Source organism: Salvelinus namaycush, chromosome 36 (genome assembly GCF_016432855.1).
Source record: "Salvelinus namaycush isolate Seneca chromosome 36, SaNama_1.0, whole genome shotgun sequence".
NCBI lineage: Eukaryota > Metazoa > Chordata > Actinopteri > Salmoniformes > Salmonidae > Salvelinus > Salvelinus namaycush.
The window spans coordinates 18,000,975-18,015,297 of record NC_052342.1 but is presented as its reverse complement, the minus strand read 5'-3'; the positions used below and the strand labels follow the sequence as shown (position 1 = coordinate 18,015,297).

The window sequence follows — 14,323 nt, the reverse complement described above, 5'->3', positions numbered from 1 at the left end:
CTGCCCTGCTAGCTAGCTGTAGTTAATGCTTTCAGCACTAGATTAATTCTCTGGTCCTTTGATTGGGTGGACAACATGTCAGTTCATGCTGCAAGACCTCTGATAGGTTGGAGGACATCCTCCGGAAGTTTTCATTATTACTGTGTAAATCTATGGAAGGGGGTGAGAACCACAATTCTCCTAGGTTTTGTATTGAAGTCAATTTACCCAAAGGACAGAAACTAGATGTCCACCAGCTACATCATGGTGCTACCCGGCAAAGTGCTGTTGAGGCTACTGTAGACCTTTATTGCAAAAGTGTGTTTTAATCAATTATTTGGACGCATATGAATATATTTAGTATAGTTTTAACTTTAATGTTTCAATATTTTTCTTTTTCTGAAATTCACTAATGAGGATGGTCCACCCCTGTGAAGCCTTCACTGATACATACAGTGCAATAACATAGACCATACATACTATATAGATTAAAACCAGGGACTGGAGCTGCCTTACCTTTTCCTACTGCCCAGCTGCATCGAGAACAGCATCGCTATAGAAGAACAGCATCACTATAGGGAACAACATCACTATAGAAGAACAGCATCACTATAGAGAACAGCATCACTATAGAGAACAGCATCACTATAGAGCAGGGATTCACAAACTCGGTCCTGCCCCCTCTCACCCCCCAGCTGCACGTTTAGTTTTTTTGCCATAGGACTACACGGCTGATTAAAATAATCAAAGCTTGATGAGTTGGTTATTTGAACCAGCTGTGTAGCGCTAGGGCAAACCCCAAAAAGTGCACCCGGGGGGGGGGGGCAGGACAGAGTTCAGGAAACCGTTGAGAACAGAATCACTTGACCTATTGGGTCTTATCACCATGACCACAAAAATGGACAATGGGTGACATCTCATTCCCAACAGTCTAAAGTGCCTTACCTCTTCCTACTGCCCAGCCGTATAGAGAAAAGCATGTAGACCCCTGTGTAGTCTTATCCTCTCTTTAATGTATGGGGCTCAAACTACACTGGTCGATAGGAGATACACTGTGATTATTACCTGTAACATTTAGAATAACGTAATAAGGTAATGTTCTGTAACTATGCTATTACACTTGGGGATTTTCTTGCCATGTTACTGTCTATCCAGGGACGGCACTGTAAATTAGCGCAAGCTAATGTGTTATGGTGCAATGCATCTTACTGTCGTAAATTTCTACGTGTCAATGTTATTGCATATGACCCTACTCAAATAAAACGTTATTTTTAAAACTACTCAACAATCAGGATTTATTACATCAAACTGTATCAAGGCTGGACAAAATTCAAAACTTTTGATTAGATTTCCAAAACTACAAAGCCAAGAGATCTGACTGAACAGTCCATGAGAAAGCAGAGAAATGAACATATTCTGTCCAATAAGTCACTAGATTAGAATAGAACATTCTGAGAAGCACTAGAACACACAAAGAACAGCTTCTGTCGCATAATAAGGCACAACATCTAGAAGTTCTAAAAAACACTAGAAGTTCAAACTTCTGTGCAGCTTCTAAAACAAGTTAAGGCTTCAAACAAATACAACTATAATTTGAGAAATTGCAAGATAATTTTTACCTGAGGGGAAGACAGGCACAGTGAATTAACAGAATGCAGTTATTATTCCTAATTCTGTAGACGCTAGCAAGGAAATAATACAACTCTGGTGATTTGATTTCAGTAGATAAATAATAGCACGGCGTTAGTGATTAACCTATGTATGTGAATGATCAATATATTTGTTAACTCCCAAATCTCCACCCTTCTTCCAAAGTGTGCACTTGCACAATCCCGCCCATGGATTTAAGAGTGCTGGAAACTCCCTCCAGCCAATGCTTACATCAATCCCATGCTTTAAGTCCATGATGGCGACTGTACAAGTGCACACTTGGGAGAAGTGTGGAGAATCAGGACACAAGCCAGACAATAACAATGCTACCATCAGGGCTTGGGTCAATTCCATTTCAATTAAAAAAGTCAACCAAATTCCAATAAAAAATTTTCCTCATTGCAATTTCAGGGTACTTCCTGAATTGTCTGGAATCGGCCCCAACCCTGGCTACCATTCATTCATATTTAAAACAGAACATGTATGGAAAAAGACACTTCTCCAGACAGTGTAAGGCAGTGCTGCAGCCTGCAGTACCATGGCAAGTCCAGCAGGTGGTATCAGTCCTGCAGTACCATAGCTAGTCCAGTAGGTGGTGCTAGCGCACCATGTACTCCTTGCGATGGTTGAGTTTAATCTGGCAAAAGGAGAGAGCGGCAACCAGCACATAGATACCCGCTGCGATGAAACAGTTGTATCCAACCTGGTTATAGAGGCCGTAGATGGCGTGGAGAGACTCTTGACTGGGAGAGAGAGAGAGAGAGGGGGACAGCGGTCAAGGGGTGAGAAAAGAAAGAGTGGGAAAGGGACACAGGTGACAAATTGTAAAAACCGAGACACTAAAAACGCCGGAGATGCACTTTTGAAGCCCTCTACTCCACAAGGAGCTGAAAGTAATAAATCAAGTAAATCAAAACACAAAGGAAAATTCTACTCAAACTATATTTTGGTATCCGTTTCATTAGTCCACTGTTGACACAGTCCCAACATGTTTTGCATGTCAGTCAAGTTTTGGACTTTCAAGAAGCAAAGTGTCTCTTGCCCCATCATGATGATGATGATGATGATGATGATGATGATGCAATATGTATCGATGTGGCAAGTGACACTTCTTGAAAATCGTACATCTTGAAAACTTGACATGCAAAACATTTTGGCACTGTATCAACCGTGGACTAACAAAATAAAAAAATAATTTGAGTGGTATATTCCTTTAAAAAGAAGCAACAGCATCCAGCCTCCTATGGTCAGTTTTGAGTTTCCTCCCCTAATTAATAAGGATAGGATTGAGGGAGAGAAAGCTGACCCAGAACCATCCTGAACATATACACACACTACTCTACTGTGTATCCTCCACTATGTTACATTAGAGCCACATTTGTGTGTCTCCTGAGTGTGTAACATTTCTGACGCTATTCTTCCACTGTGAGTCATGTGTCCAGAGACTGACTGTGTGACTGCATGTGTGTGTGTGTGTCGACTCACTCATTGTGCATGTCTTCCTCTTTGAAAGGGACATCCTCTATCAGCACTGCAGAGTGGGTGGTGAAGAAAATACCCAACATTGCCTAGAGACAGACAGACAGAGAGAGCAATTATTTGTAGGGAACAAATGACAGTAGTAGTATGTATGTCTTATGTTGCTTGTATCAGCAGTGCAGAGTGCATAATACTAGAACACATGTGAATGTCATGAGAAGAACAAACACCCTGAAGTGAAACTGAACTTCTCAACTCTAGACAGTTTCTTTGACTACAAGAAACATATATAGTCAGTGGCTGTAGAATAACACTACAACAAACACCATCAGTACCTGTCTGTCTAGGTCTTAATGAGGCAAACCAAGCGATAGATGGCTATACAATTCAGCTGTAATAAATGAGCTAGTTAACGTTATGTATACTGGGCTGGGGCTCACACATTGTCATATGCAATGCAAAAAAACATGACCATACTATCTCGGTTGTCTATCAATAACCTAGTCATTTAACAATCACTGTACACATTCTGATAATAAGCAACTAAAACCACTGTACTTTAAGTTACAAGTTATATTACCAGCATTATGACTCCCCAGATGCTGATGACAATACCGCAGGCGGCCAACTTGGGACCGCAAAATAAACACGAAACCATCGTTTAACGACTCAAACAACGACGTAAACTCAAAAATAGACTTATCACTACGGAAACTGTCGTAATTCCCAAGTTAAATAGTAGAAAAAAGGCAATTGGGCAGCCGTTTGTCGTCTAACCAGTTGTTCCGAGAAGCTCGAGCTCAGTCACAAGTGTGTCAGGTGACTTGTGGAAACCGGAAAAACGTTTTTCTATGGATATGTTCAAGAATAAAAAACGTTGCTAAAATTGACAGCGATGATGTTTATGGAAATATGTGTATATAACTAAGAATATTTTAAAATATTTTAAATTCCACTTATTATTTTTCCGATGAGATAACTACACAAAACAGTTCCAGCGATATGGCCAAGTGCTTAGGGTGTGTTCGTAAATTCACTCTGGAGTCCCTGAGTGCACTCTGGCGTTCGTAAATTCAGAGCGTTGTCAGATTGTCCGTTCTTAAATACGGAGCGTTTCGCTCTCGGAGTGTTCAGAGCGCACAAAGCCTGTAGTGCAACCAAGCTAGCTAAACCTTAAACTACACTAGCTAGCTACGTTAGTTAGCATCTCTAAACAGTGGAAAATCTAGAGTGTCGGTGACTGTAACTGTGCTGCTGGCAACAATTTAATAACGTTTTTTTTGTTGCCGACATTGCATATTCAACAGGTGTTGCGTGTTCATAAATTCCTCAATTATTCTCCCCTCTGGCGCACTCGGACGAGAGTGCTCTGAAATCGGAGTAGATTGCCAGAGTGCATTTACGAACGCACCCTTATTAACTGTGTCGAAATGTAGCAATAACGTTTTTGAAACCACACGTAATGTTATTATGTTGCCACTGCTATAAGATAACATGACATTACAATATTTATTTTCCTTTATTCGCTACAATGTTTAAAAGGGGATAAAGAAAATTGAAACAAGTTATGAATTTGGACCAATCGTGAACACATCGCGTGGATTTTGGACCAATCATCGCTTGGAATTTACCAGCGCACGTTAGGACTTCCGTTTGTCTATTGATGTCGTTTGTGTGTGTTATTTATTTAATTGTACGTAAAAATAGCTGATTATTGCACACGAAACACATGGACTGTGTTACTAAAATGTAACGGGTCACTGAAACCATTAACACATTGCCAACACGAATATCAATATTGTAGGACGCGTCGCGGACGAAGTTGTCCTTTGTTTTGCCAGCCTGCAGTGCAAGCAAGCAAGCTAGCTAAACCTGAAACTAAACTAGCACCTCTAAATAGTGTTCTTTCTTGGAAAATCTGAGTCAGTTCAGCAACTACAAAAAGCAAAATGACTTCAGCCTCAACGAAGGTAGGTTGGTTTTAGCCCTAGTTATCTAACGTTATATTTGTTATTTAGCAAGATGCTGCAAAACAAATCTAGCTAACGTTCAAAATAGCAAGCTAACGTCGTTAATTTCAATTTGTAACGTTACCTGTGTAGAATAGCTAGATTTATTCCAAAGAGAAACGTAATGTATTTTACTGTCTTTGCTATACCAAGGAAACTCTTTTGAAAATGCATAATTCGTTTTATGATAAGTCAAGCACCAAGGACGTGGCTGAATGAAAGTTTTGGCAAAGTTGTCCTTTATGCGTGTATATAAGCCACCACATGGTGGCGCTGTCTACATGGTGCAAAACCCCCTCAATTATCTGCTCTTAGAATAAACATTTAATTCTGCATTAGAACAGTACAAAATACCAAATCTGTAAAAGATGGACAAGTCCTGTATTGCTATAATATGCCATCAGGCATTGCCTTGCAGTTGTTATACAGTTGGTCATACATACCAGGGTTGGGTTCGATGCTAGTCAAATCAGATAGTAAACCAAATTCCAATTGAAAATGTTCCTCATCCAAAATCATTGAAGAGAATTGGAATTAATGGAATTGACGCCAACCCTGATACATACTGTACACCAAACAACCTTAGTTACTGCATCAAAATAACATAGGAGAGGATAATTCAAATGTATTTGTGTTTGGGTTTTCTGGGTTCATGTCTCAGGTTGGAGAGATCTTCTCAGCAGCAGGAGCAGCTTTCACTAAGCTGGGTGAGCTGACCATGCAGCTGCATCCCGTGGCTGACTCCAGCCCTGCAGGGTGAGGGGAACACACACAGTAGGGTTGGGCCGATATAGGATTAAACCGAATATTGTGATATTTGACATTGACAATATATTATGAAGTGCAAGACTATACTCTATTTGAACTTTACAAATCAAAACTGTGGTTTTATCAGTTAGTATGTTAAATTAATTAAGTCATATTTGTTCGCTATATGAAGATCATATATTGAGAATGCAACTATAATATCAACTGTAGTCGGTATCATTTAGTCATTATATATATTATATCGCAGAATTATTATATCGGCTATCGCGATATTTGGAATAGCATGTTGTAGAAGAGGTCTCCCCAAATATCACCTAACACATACACACACACCAAGTTGCATGTAGATAAAGAACTGTATCGATTGGCCTATGTGGCGTTCCATGTCTCTAGTCTACATTATAAGTCTGTCTACTGACCACGACTTGGTTATTTCTGGGCTTGTGTCACTGGTAGTAGACTCTCTGATTCATTTGCTGTGCTCTGTGGAATATTCCTGCCAAGAAAAACACAGAGGGAACACTGCTGCGTCATTACCACGAAGCACATGACACCCTCTCTTAGTCACTGGGCGGTGGAGGTGATCCTCTGTCTGAGGGGTTCTGAATGCCCATGAGGAAATAGAGCATTAATTGCTGATCACCTACTGAGTGTTACTGGTGTGAAATGGATAGCTAGTTAGCGACTGAGTGTTACCGCTGTGAAATGGCTAGCTAGTTAGTGACTGGGTGTTACCGCTGTGAAATGGCTAGCTAGTTAGCGGTGGTGATGTCACTCGCTCTGAAATGGCTAGCTAGTTAGCGGTGGTGATGTCACTCGCTCTGAGACCTTGAAGTAGCTGTTTCCCTTGGGTAACAATGCTTCGTAGGTGACTGTTGTCGATGTGTTCAGACTTTGGGGCAAAGAGAGGAATGGAAGCAACAGTGTTAGGTGAGCAGAATGACTGATCTATAATTATAATGGGTAGTTATTTAGGATGCAAGGTGATTTGTAGATCAGGGATTCTGCAATCTGTGCAATCCAACTGCAATGTAGCTTAGTGGATCTGAAACACGCCCTGTGTGTCGTTGCAGAGCTAAGTGGACGGACACTGAGATTGAGCAGCTGAGATCGACGGTGGTGAGATTTGGTGATGACCTGAACTCTCTCAGCTCTGTCATCAAGGAGCGTACCGTGTAAGGACACACTCTCCCTCTTCTTCGTCTTTCCCCTTTCTCACCCTGCCTTCTCATTCCCAATGGCCTCTTATCCAGTTATATTTGTCTCATTCACAAGTATAGTGAAATGCTTAACTTGCAAGCTCTATCCAACAGTGCAGTAATATCAAAGTAGTATAACAAATAATAATACAACAAAATAGATCTAATAAAGAAACATGTCTCTCTACGTGTCATTTATTCTCTTTCTCCTTCACCCGGTCTCGCTGACTTACCCCTTGTATCTCTTTCTCTCATTGAACACTTCACGTCCAAGTGGTGTCCAGTCGTATCTTTTAAGAGGTAGCTAGCTCCAAAGCTAAGAAGATAGATGGACTATCAGTGACACAGGCCCTGATGAGATAAACCATCACTAGAAGATAATCCGTTGTACTGTCTGTCTACTAGTGCTAAAGATCTGTATCAAATTGTGATGGTTTCCTTTTTTAAAAGTGTTTGATGACAGGTTACTGGTTGAATCCCCACCACCACGCTAACCTCCCACCTTGTCTCTCCTCATCAGGGCTCAGATTAAAACCACAGTCAAGAGGAAGCTCTATGACGAGAGTGGGATGCCCATCTCCACCGACTCCCCAAAGAAGACTGTGAAGAAGACCGCTGTCACCATGGCCACCACGGCTACTCCAACTGTCATCGCTGTGCCAACTGCTCAGGTCGTCTTGCCGGCAGGTCTCCAGGGCAATGTGACAGTGGCTCCTCCCGCTATGAAGAAACAGAAGACCTCAGGTGAGTGGAGATGGATGGATGAAGGAATCAGTCAGCTTTGTAGTTATAATCATCTTGGCAATGTTTTTTATTCACTCCACACACTGAAATCTACTTAGGGCACTTAATAAAGACATGAAGTGCGGGAACATCCATTTATTGGCATTATATCAAAGTGTGATAACTGATGTATTGTTTTTCAACAAAATGTCCATATCATATTTCAGAGGTTTTTACATGTAGCTAACCATCCCGTCCTCTCTTCCTGCCTGGGTGTTATAACGTGTTCCAGCAGACGTGACCCTGAGCGCTCTGAATGACTCTGATGTGAACTCTGACCTAGAGGGACTGGGAGAGGGATCCAACTCCAAGAAACTCAACTTCGATCAGGGTGAGAGACACAACGGCCTTCTTTACTACTAGGGATGCACCTATATGTTATTTTTGGCCGATATCCGATAATTTCCTTGCCAAAAAACCCTGATAGCGATAACCAATATTAAAACTGTTAGCAACATTTTAAGCATTCTAGTACAGTTAAATATTTAACACACACACGGACGCAGAGGTCTAAGGCACTGCATCTCAGTGCAAGAGGTGTCACTACAGTCCCTGGTTCGAATCCAGGCTGTATCACATCCGGCCGTGATTGGGAGTCCCATAGGGCTGCGCACAATTGGCCCAGCGTCATCCGGGTTTGGCCTGGGTAGGCCGTCATTGTAAATAGGAATTTGTTCTTAACTGACTTGCCTAGTTTAAATAAAGGTTACACACCACACTGACCAAAAAGTGATTTTGTTGGCATTTATGTATGTCCGCATTGCCAGTAAAACATAACCAAAACCTATTTCTTTCACTTACTTGTTGTGCTGTTTCATTGTTCATTTGTTCAGTCGTTTCATTCTCATCCAGGATTTCATCATTCAAGCAGTGAAGTTTCAGCTCTGTCTGTCCGTGGCCTCTCTTCCTCGGTGCGCACTGTCACTGTGTCCGTGTCCATTTTGTCCAGCTGTGTCTGTAACATTTCATGTAAAACTAGTTTCTTGTCTGCATCGAAGTAGCGGTCCTTGTACATAGCATCCAGCATGGTGGCGACACAGTAAAGAGGCTCAGAGAGAATGCCACTGAATCGCATGTTCACAGCCTCTAGTACTTTTGCAAGTTTTAACCCCACGGTCTGTGTGGACAGTTTTGTTGAGCAGGCGTTTCAATGCAATGACAGAGGATATCACGTCTGCTGCAGTCGATGAGCTTATTTCAAACAGGTTGTCAAATGCCATTGAAATGGCAGCAGCGGTTTTGAGAACCAGCACATTCTTGAGCATGCAATACGGCTTTCCTCCTTATCGACCCACTGTGCTGTCAGACTCAGCATGCTCATGGGGCTGACATCGCTGGTCCAAATGTCAGTCGTGAAGCTAATAGCAGTGACGCCCATAGCAAGTAGCTCATGGATGTGTTTCAACAATACTGTGTAACTCCGGTAGGGCAACATCTGAAAATAGCGCACTTAGTAGTGTGCACCGGTGCTCGACCAGTCGGCAAAAGCCAACAACATCCATGACAGAGAACAGTGGATTGTCAAGGGCAATGAATTCCATTATCTTGGCTTTAATGGATTTTGCCTTTTGAGTTGTCTCACTGAAATGTTCTTACTCTTTCAAATGACTGCTGGACTTCAACTTGTTTAGTTGTTGGAAGTGTGCACCTAGTATTTTTCTGCTTTTGTTCTGTGTAGAGCTGTATTTTTCTGCTTATGATCTGTGTAGAGCTGTATTTTTCTGCTTTTGTTCTGTGTAGAGCTGTATTTTTCTGCTTATGATCTGTGTAGAGCTGTATTTTTCTGCTTTTGTTCTGTGTAGAGCTGTAGTTTTCGTGGCGTCATTACATCATCTACTTATGTTATATAGGTATGCACTTCAGCTTCGACATTAAAATAGACCGACATCAGGCCGATGTTGTCATTTTTAGCTAATATCGTCCGATTCCGATATGCTCACCAATATATCGTGCATCCCTAGTTACTACTATTCACTACTGCTGATCGTGATAATGCACAGCCTTTGCTATTGACTGATTGAGGGGAACCCAAGAATTAGGCTATTGTTCATTAAGATCAATCTATTTGGCCGGGGTAGGCCGTCATTGTAAATAAGAATTTGTTCTTAACTGACTTGCCTAGTTAAATAAAGGTTTAAAAAATACTGTATCTGAGAACTGTAGGGCAATTCCACGGTAAAGGAATTGTGCGGAGACTCCTGAATTTTCAGTTAAAATGTATGCCAAACAAAAAAACATTGATTTTCGAAATTTAACAAACCATTACAACTCTACGCGCAACGACTGAGCTTTTTACAAACACACATTTACTGAAAGAACTGCGCAGATGCCGCGTTTGGTAACAGAAAATCTCCCTCATTATGCGACCCGCGTTTTCCAAAAACTCAGTTAAATAACTGCTCTGAATTTAAGATTCAACAAAATAATGGGGCATCAAAATAATGACACATTGACTTTGAAAAAGTATCTTTTTAGTTATTGAACTACAGTAAGTGAAGTGGGTTTCACCCAGTTATGGAATTTCATCATGGTTCACTGATCTGTACTAGACAGAAATGCATAATTATAGATATGAATGTCATTGTTTTCATGGTGTTGTATCCTAAATAGGTATATAAATATGCAATATCCTCCTTTGCATAACTGGGGATTATTCTACACACTGGCTATTATTTTAATGAGCAAACAAGACCAAATTTGGTTGGTCCGAACCAAATCTGAACCAATCATAGACGTCTATGGTTCACAAGTTTGGACATCAAAGTTCAGCACAGTAGTGTACTCAACTGTACTGTACTTTTCTTTACTGTCCAAACTTGTGAACCCAACTGTAGTTTGTGACTATGATTTCCCCATTGTAGCTAATTCAATTGCAGAAATTCCGTTACTGATTTGGTAATGGAATAAAGTTTTAATCACTTAATTCATAAACAACATTTAATATCATCAAAAACACTTTTTGATAGGTCTACCCATTCTTGTTACTTATGTGAACTTTCATAAAAAATATATGGGCTTAGATATACTGAACAAAAATATAAACGCAACATGCAACAATCAGCGATTTTACAGTTCATAAGGAAATCAGTCAATTGAAATGAATTCATTAGGCCCTAATCTATGGACTTCACATGACTGGGCAGGGCTGCAGCCTTAGGTGGGCCTGGGAGGGCATAGGCCAATCAGAATGAGTTTTTCCCCACAAAAAAGTGCTTTATTTCAGAAATAAATACTCCTTGGTTTCATCAGCTGTCGGGGTGGCTTGTCTCAGAAGCCTGATGTGGAGGTCCTGGGCTGGCATGGTTACACGTGGTCTGCGGTTGAGGCCGGTTGGACGTACTGCCAAATTCTCTAAAACGGTGTTGGTAGAGAAATGAACATTACATTCTCTGGCAATAGCTCTGGTGGACATTCCTGCAGTCAACATGCTAATTGCAGGCTCCCTTAAAACTTGAGACATCTGTGGCATTGGGTTGTGTAACAAAACTGCACATTTTAGTGGCCTTTTGTCCCCAGCACAAGGTGCACATGTGCAATGACCATGCTGTTTAATCAGCTTCTTGATATGCCACACCTGTCAGATGGATGGATTATCTTGGCAAAGGAGAAATGCTCACTAAGAGGGATGTAAGAAAAATTGTGCACAACATTTTAGAGAAGCTTTTTGTGTATGGAAGATTTCTGGGATCTTTTATTGCAGCACATGAAACATGGGACCAACACTTTACATGTTGCGTATATATTTTTGTTCAGTGTTTTTGGTAACGGAATTAAAGCACAAGGCAATGTTTCTTAAACTTACAGAAGGCAGAACATTTTCTCAAATGAAAGTGTTATATGTTGACAGGGGTCTGTACTTCACCATTGTTTTGATGTATTTTTCTGGAAGATGTTTAAGACCCCTTTTCCATCTGTTTGACCATAAAACAAAGCCTTGGCTTAATTCAAATGTTGGGGATGGAAAATGGTTGAATGTATATATGCTGTAATTTCCCCCCAAAATAGAGATCCTTAGTTTTCATTTAACATGTTCCTTTTCTTTATCTAGACTATACTTTTTACATCTTGCAGAAACTATACTGTATAACAGAGTTTCTGGGGAAAAAGTAAATTCTATGATCTTCCACTATTTTTCAACTAAAGTGTTTGCCCCCCCTGTTGTTTTTCTCTCCAGACAACCTGAACCTCGATTCTGGCCTCATCATGAACTCAAGTGACCTGCCGCTCCTCTCTCGTTGACCTCTCACCATTTGACCTTCAGAAGACCTCTTGGCTCCATCCCAAATGGCACCCTATTTCCTACATAGTGTACTACTTTTGACCAGATCCCCATGTACCCTGGTCAAATGCAGTGCACTTAATAGGGTGCAATTTGAGCAGCCCAGGCATCTCTTCTATGAACAACAGCTGAGATCCTTCAGAAGATTTGCTTTGGCAGATCTCTATGGGTGTGTCTAAAAAGGCACCCTATTCCCTATTTAGTGCACCGCTTTTGGCCAGGGCCTACGATGCTATTGCTCTGGCAAAATAATTATTTCAGACACAAATTTCTCTTGCATGAGGAATGTGTTGGTGGATGTAAATAGTGTTATTTTCTTGCATACCTAGTTTTTTTGTACCATGCAAAAAGCCACTGTGCAGTGAGTCTAGGGTCCAGGCCGATACGAGTGACCAAGGCCTGTAGTGTGTCAATTGCCACTCTTGGTTTATGGCTATACATGAATTATGATGTTGATACCCATCGTCAAAAATATTCCTTTATCTAGGCAGCCCTGCGAATGTCCCTTTGACAATGCCACAATTGTAAACTGTTGTATACTTAAGCAATAAGGCCTGGTATATGGCCAATATACCACGGCTAAGGGTTGTTCTTATGCATGATGCAATGCGGAGTGCCTGGCTACAGCCCTTAGCTGTGGTATATTGGCCATATCACAAACCCCAGAAGAGCCTTACTGCTATTATAAACTGGTTACCAATGTAATTAGAGCAGTAAAAATACAGTCACCCCTGTGGTATATGGTCTGATATACCATGGCTTTCAGCCAATCAGAATTCAGGGCTCAAACCAGTTTATAATGGATCATTGAGTTATTCATGAAATCCACCACTAAAGACAACTGTTTGAAATTCCTACTGGATAATGTCGCTATGAACTCAGAATTGTTTAGTGTACAGTATTTTCCTTTCTATGAAACACTGTGGCAAATAACATTGATCAAAACATGACCCACCTTCATCCTTCAGTTTCCCCCCAAAAAAAACATTTGTCCCTGCCAAACCTTTGAAGTTTTGTATAGAGGCCTCTCTAAAGACAGTGATGATAAAATTACTTGTGTGACTTGCTGAATTATGGTGAATAAAGTTGAATTTAATACAACTAATGTAGTTGGCAGTAATATTTATCAGGAGTCTTTATTAAAATAAAATGCTTTACAATTGAAGATACTGGTGGACACAGTAAAGGGGAAACTATTTGTCCATTTACACTACCACACAATAGCCCCCATTTTTCTTTTCAAAAGCTATGAATCAAAGTAAATATCAACCCTCAAAAATGAGGGACAGCCACAACATAAATAGTCCACCATGATACCACTAACACAGCTTCTGCTGATAACTCACTACTGAGTAAAAGAATAGTGGTAAAGAATATGATCACAGCAATTGATGCCATTCCAGGCTGATGGGTGGATGAAGATGTATTGTAGACAAGTGTGTGTCTGGCGTTAGCAGAACAAGCCATACTGGTAGCCCAGAGACAGGCTAGCTACCAGTAATGATGTGCTGCTAACGCCAGACACACTGGAGACAGGGCAGCTAGCTACCAGTAATGATGTGCTGCTAACACCAGACACACTGGAGAGAGGAGGAGAGACCAGCAGGCAGACCAAGGGAGAGCCCAAGAGCCAGGCCGACAGAGACGGATAGACCTCTCTTTGGAGCCAGAGACACTAAAGACCGAAGAGACCAGCCAAGTCGACTGTCAGATTGGAGGAAGAGAGTAGAGACCACCTGGCCTTAGTTTGGAGCGAGACGCCACAAGGCAGGTCGACAGGCCTCAGTCTCCAGACAAACTGAGGAGAGAGACCAGTAGCCAGGCCAACCAGCAGGACTACCAGGCCCCTCTGTCATTAGGAGTGTCAGACTGGGAGGGATCAACACTGAATCATGGTATTTTTAATGACTAGATAAATGTAACAATGGAGTGTGGCTTGATTCATTCCTAGACTAGAAATAACTGGAACATTGTCTTTCCTTTGAGTAATATCGGATTATAAAAGGTCACACTGATAATCAAGTTGTGTTTAGATACATAAAAGTATTTTTTTCCAATGAGAGGAATAACCATTTCATGCTGAAAAGCTAGCAACAAACTGAATGACAATCTAAAAAGGGGCAAAACACATGACATTGAGATAACAGTAAAACTGTCATGCTGACAACATTACAGAT

At 41.1% G+C, this 14,323-nt stretch overlaps 2 protein-coding genes across 5 annotated transcripts; one reads left to right on the top strand and one right to left on the bottom strand.

Annotated features, from left to right (window-relative positions):
• Positions 1 to 1,247: 1,247 nt before the first annotated feature.
• Positions 1,248 to 3,930, bottom strand: LOC120030453 (ribonuclease kappa-A-like). The gene is made up of 3 exons (XM_038975866.1): positions 3,689 to 3,930; positions 3,115 to 3,197; positions 1,248 to 2,372 (listed from the first exon to the last, which is right to left on the bottom strand). The coding sequence occupies exons 1-3, from the start codon at positions 3,764 to 3,766 to the stop codon at positions 2,228 to 2,230; spliced, it is 306 nt and encodes a 101-aa protein (XP_038831794.1). The 5' UTR covers positions 3,767 to 3,930; the 3' UTR covers positions 1,248 to 2,227.
• An 808-nt stretch (positions 3,931 to 4,738) lies between these two features.
• On the top strand, positions 4,739 to 13,247 carry LOC120030322 (chromatin complexes subunit BAP18-like). Of its 4 annotated transcripts, none has more exons than XM_038975685.1 (6): positions 4,739 to 5,078; positions 5,779 to 5,873; positions 6,959 to 7,060; positions 7,605 to 7,828; positions 8,103 to 8,198; positions 12,042 to 13,247. In XM_038975685.1, the coding sequence occupies exons 1-6, from the start codon at positions 5,058 to 5,060 to the stop codon at positions 12,104 to 12,106; spliced, it is 603 nt and encodes a 200-aa protein (XP_038831613.1). In that variant the 5' UTR covers positions 4,739 to 5,057; the 3' UTR covers positions 12,107 to 13,247. The 4 variants fall into 4 exon arrangements, with proteins under 4 accessions (XP_038831613.1, XP_038831612.1, XP_038831615.1 ...); XM_038975684.1 differs by having other exon boundaries at positions 8,100 to 8,198; positions 12,042 to 12,783; XM_038975687.1 differs by lacking the exon at positions 6,959 to 7,060 and having other exon boundaries at positions 12,042 to 12,783.
• Positions 13,248 to 14,323: the final 1,076 nt, after the last annotated feature.

Bases quoted from the DNA above. Each gene is read 5' to 3' on its own strand.
- LOC120030453 (XM_038975866.1), bottom strand. From the start codon at position 3,766: ATGGTTTCGTGTTTATTTTGCGGTCCCAAGTTGGCCGCCTGCGGTATT. The intron at 3,198-3,688 runs GTAATATAACTT...GTCTGTCTCTAG, and splicing joins TCTGGGGAGTCATAATGCTG to GCAATGTTGGGTATTTTCTT. The intron at 2,373-3,114 runs GTGAGTCGACAC...TCTCTCTCCCAG, and splicing joins GAGGAAGACATGCACAATGA to TCAAGAGTCTCTCCACGCCA.
- LOC120030322 (XM_038975684.1), top strand. From the start codon at position 5,058: ATGACTTCAGCCTCAACGAAG. The intron at 5,079-5,778 runs GTAGGTTGGTTT...TTCATGTCTCAG, and splicing joins TGACTTCAGCCTCAACGAAG to GTTGGAGAGATCTTCTCAGC. The intron at 8,199-12,041 runs GTGAGAGACACA...TTTTCTCTCCAG, and splicing joins GAAACTCAACTTCGATCAGG to ACAACCTGAACCTCGATTCT.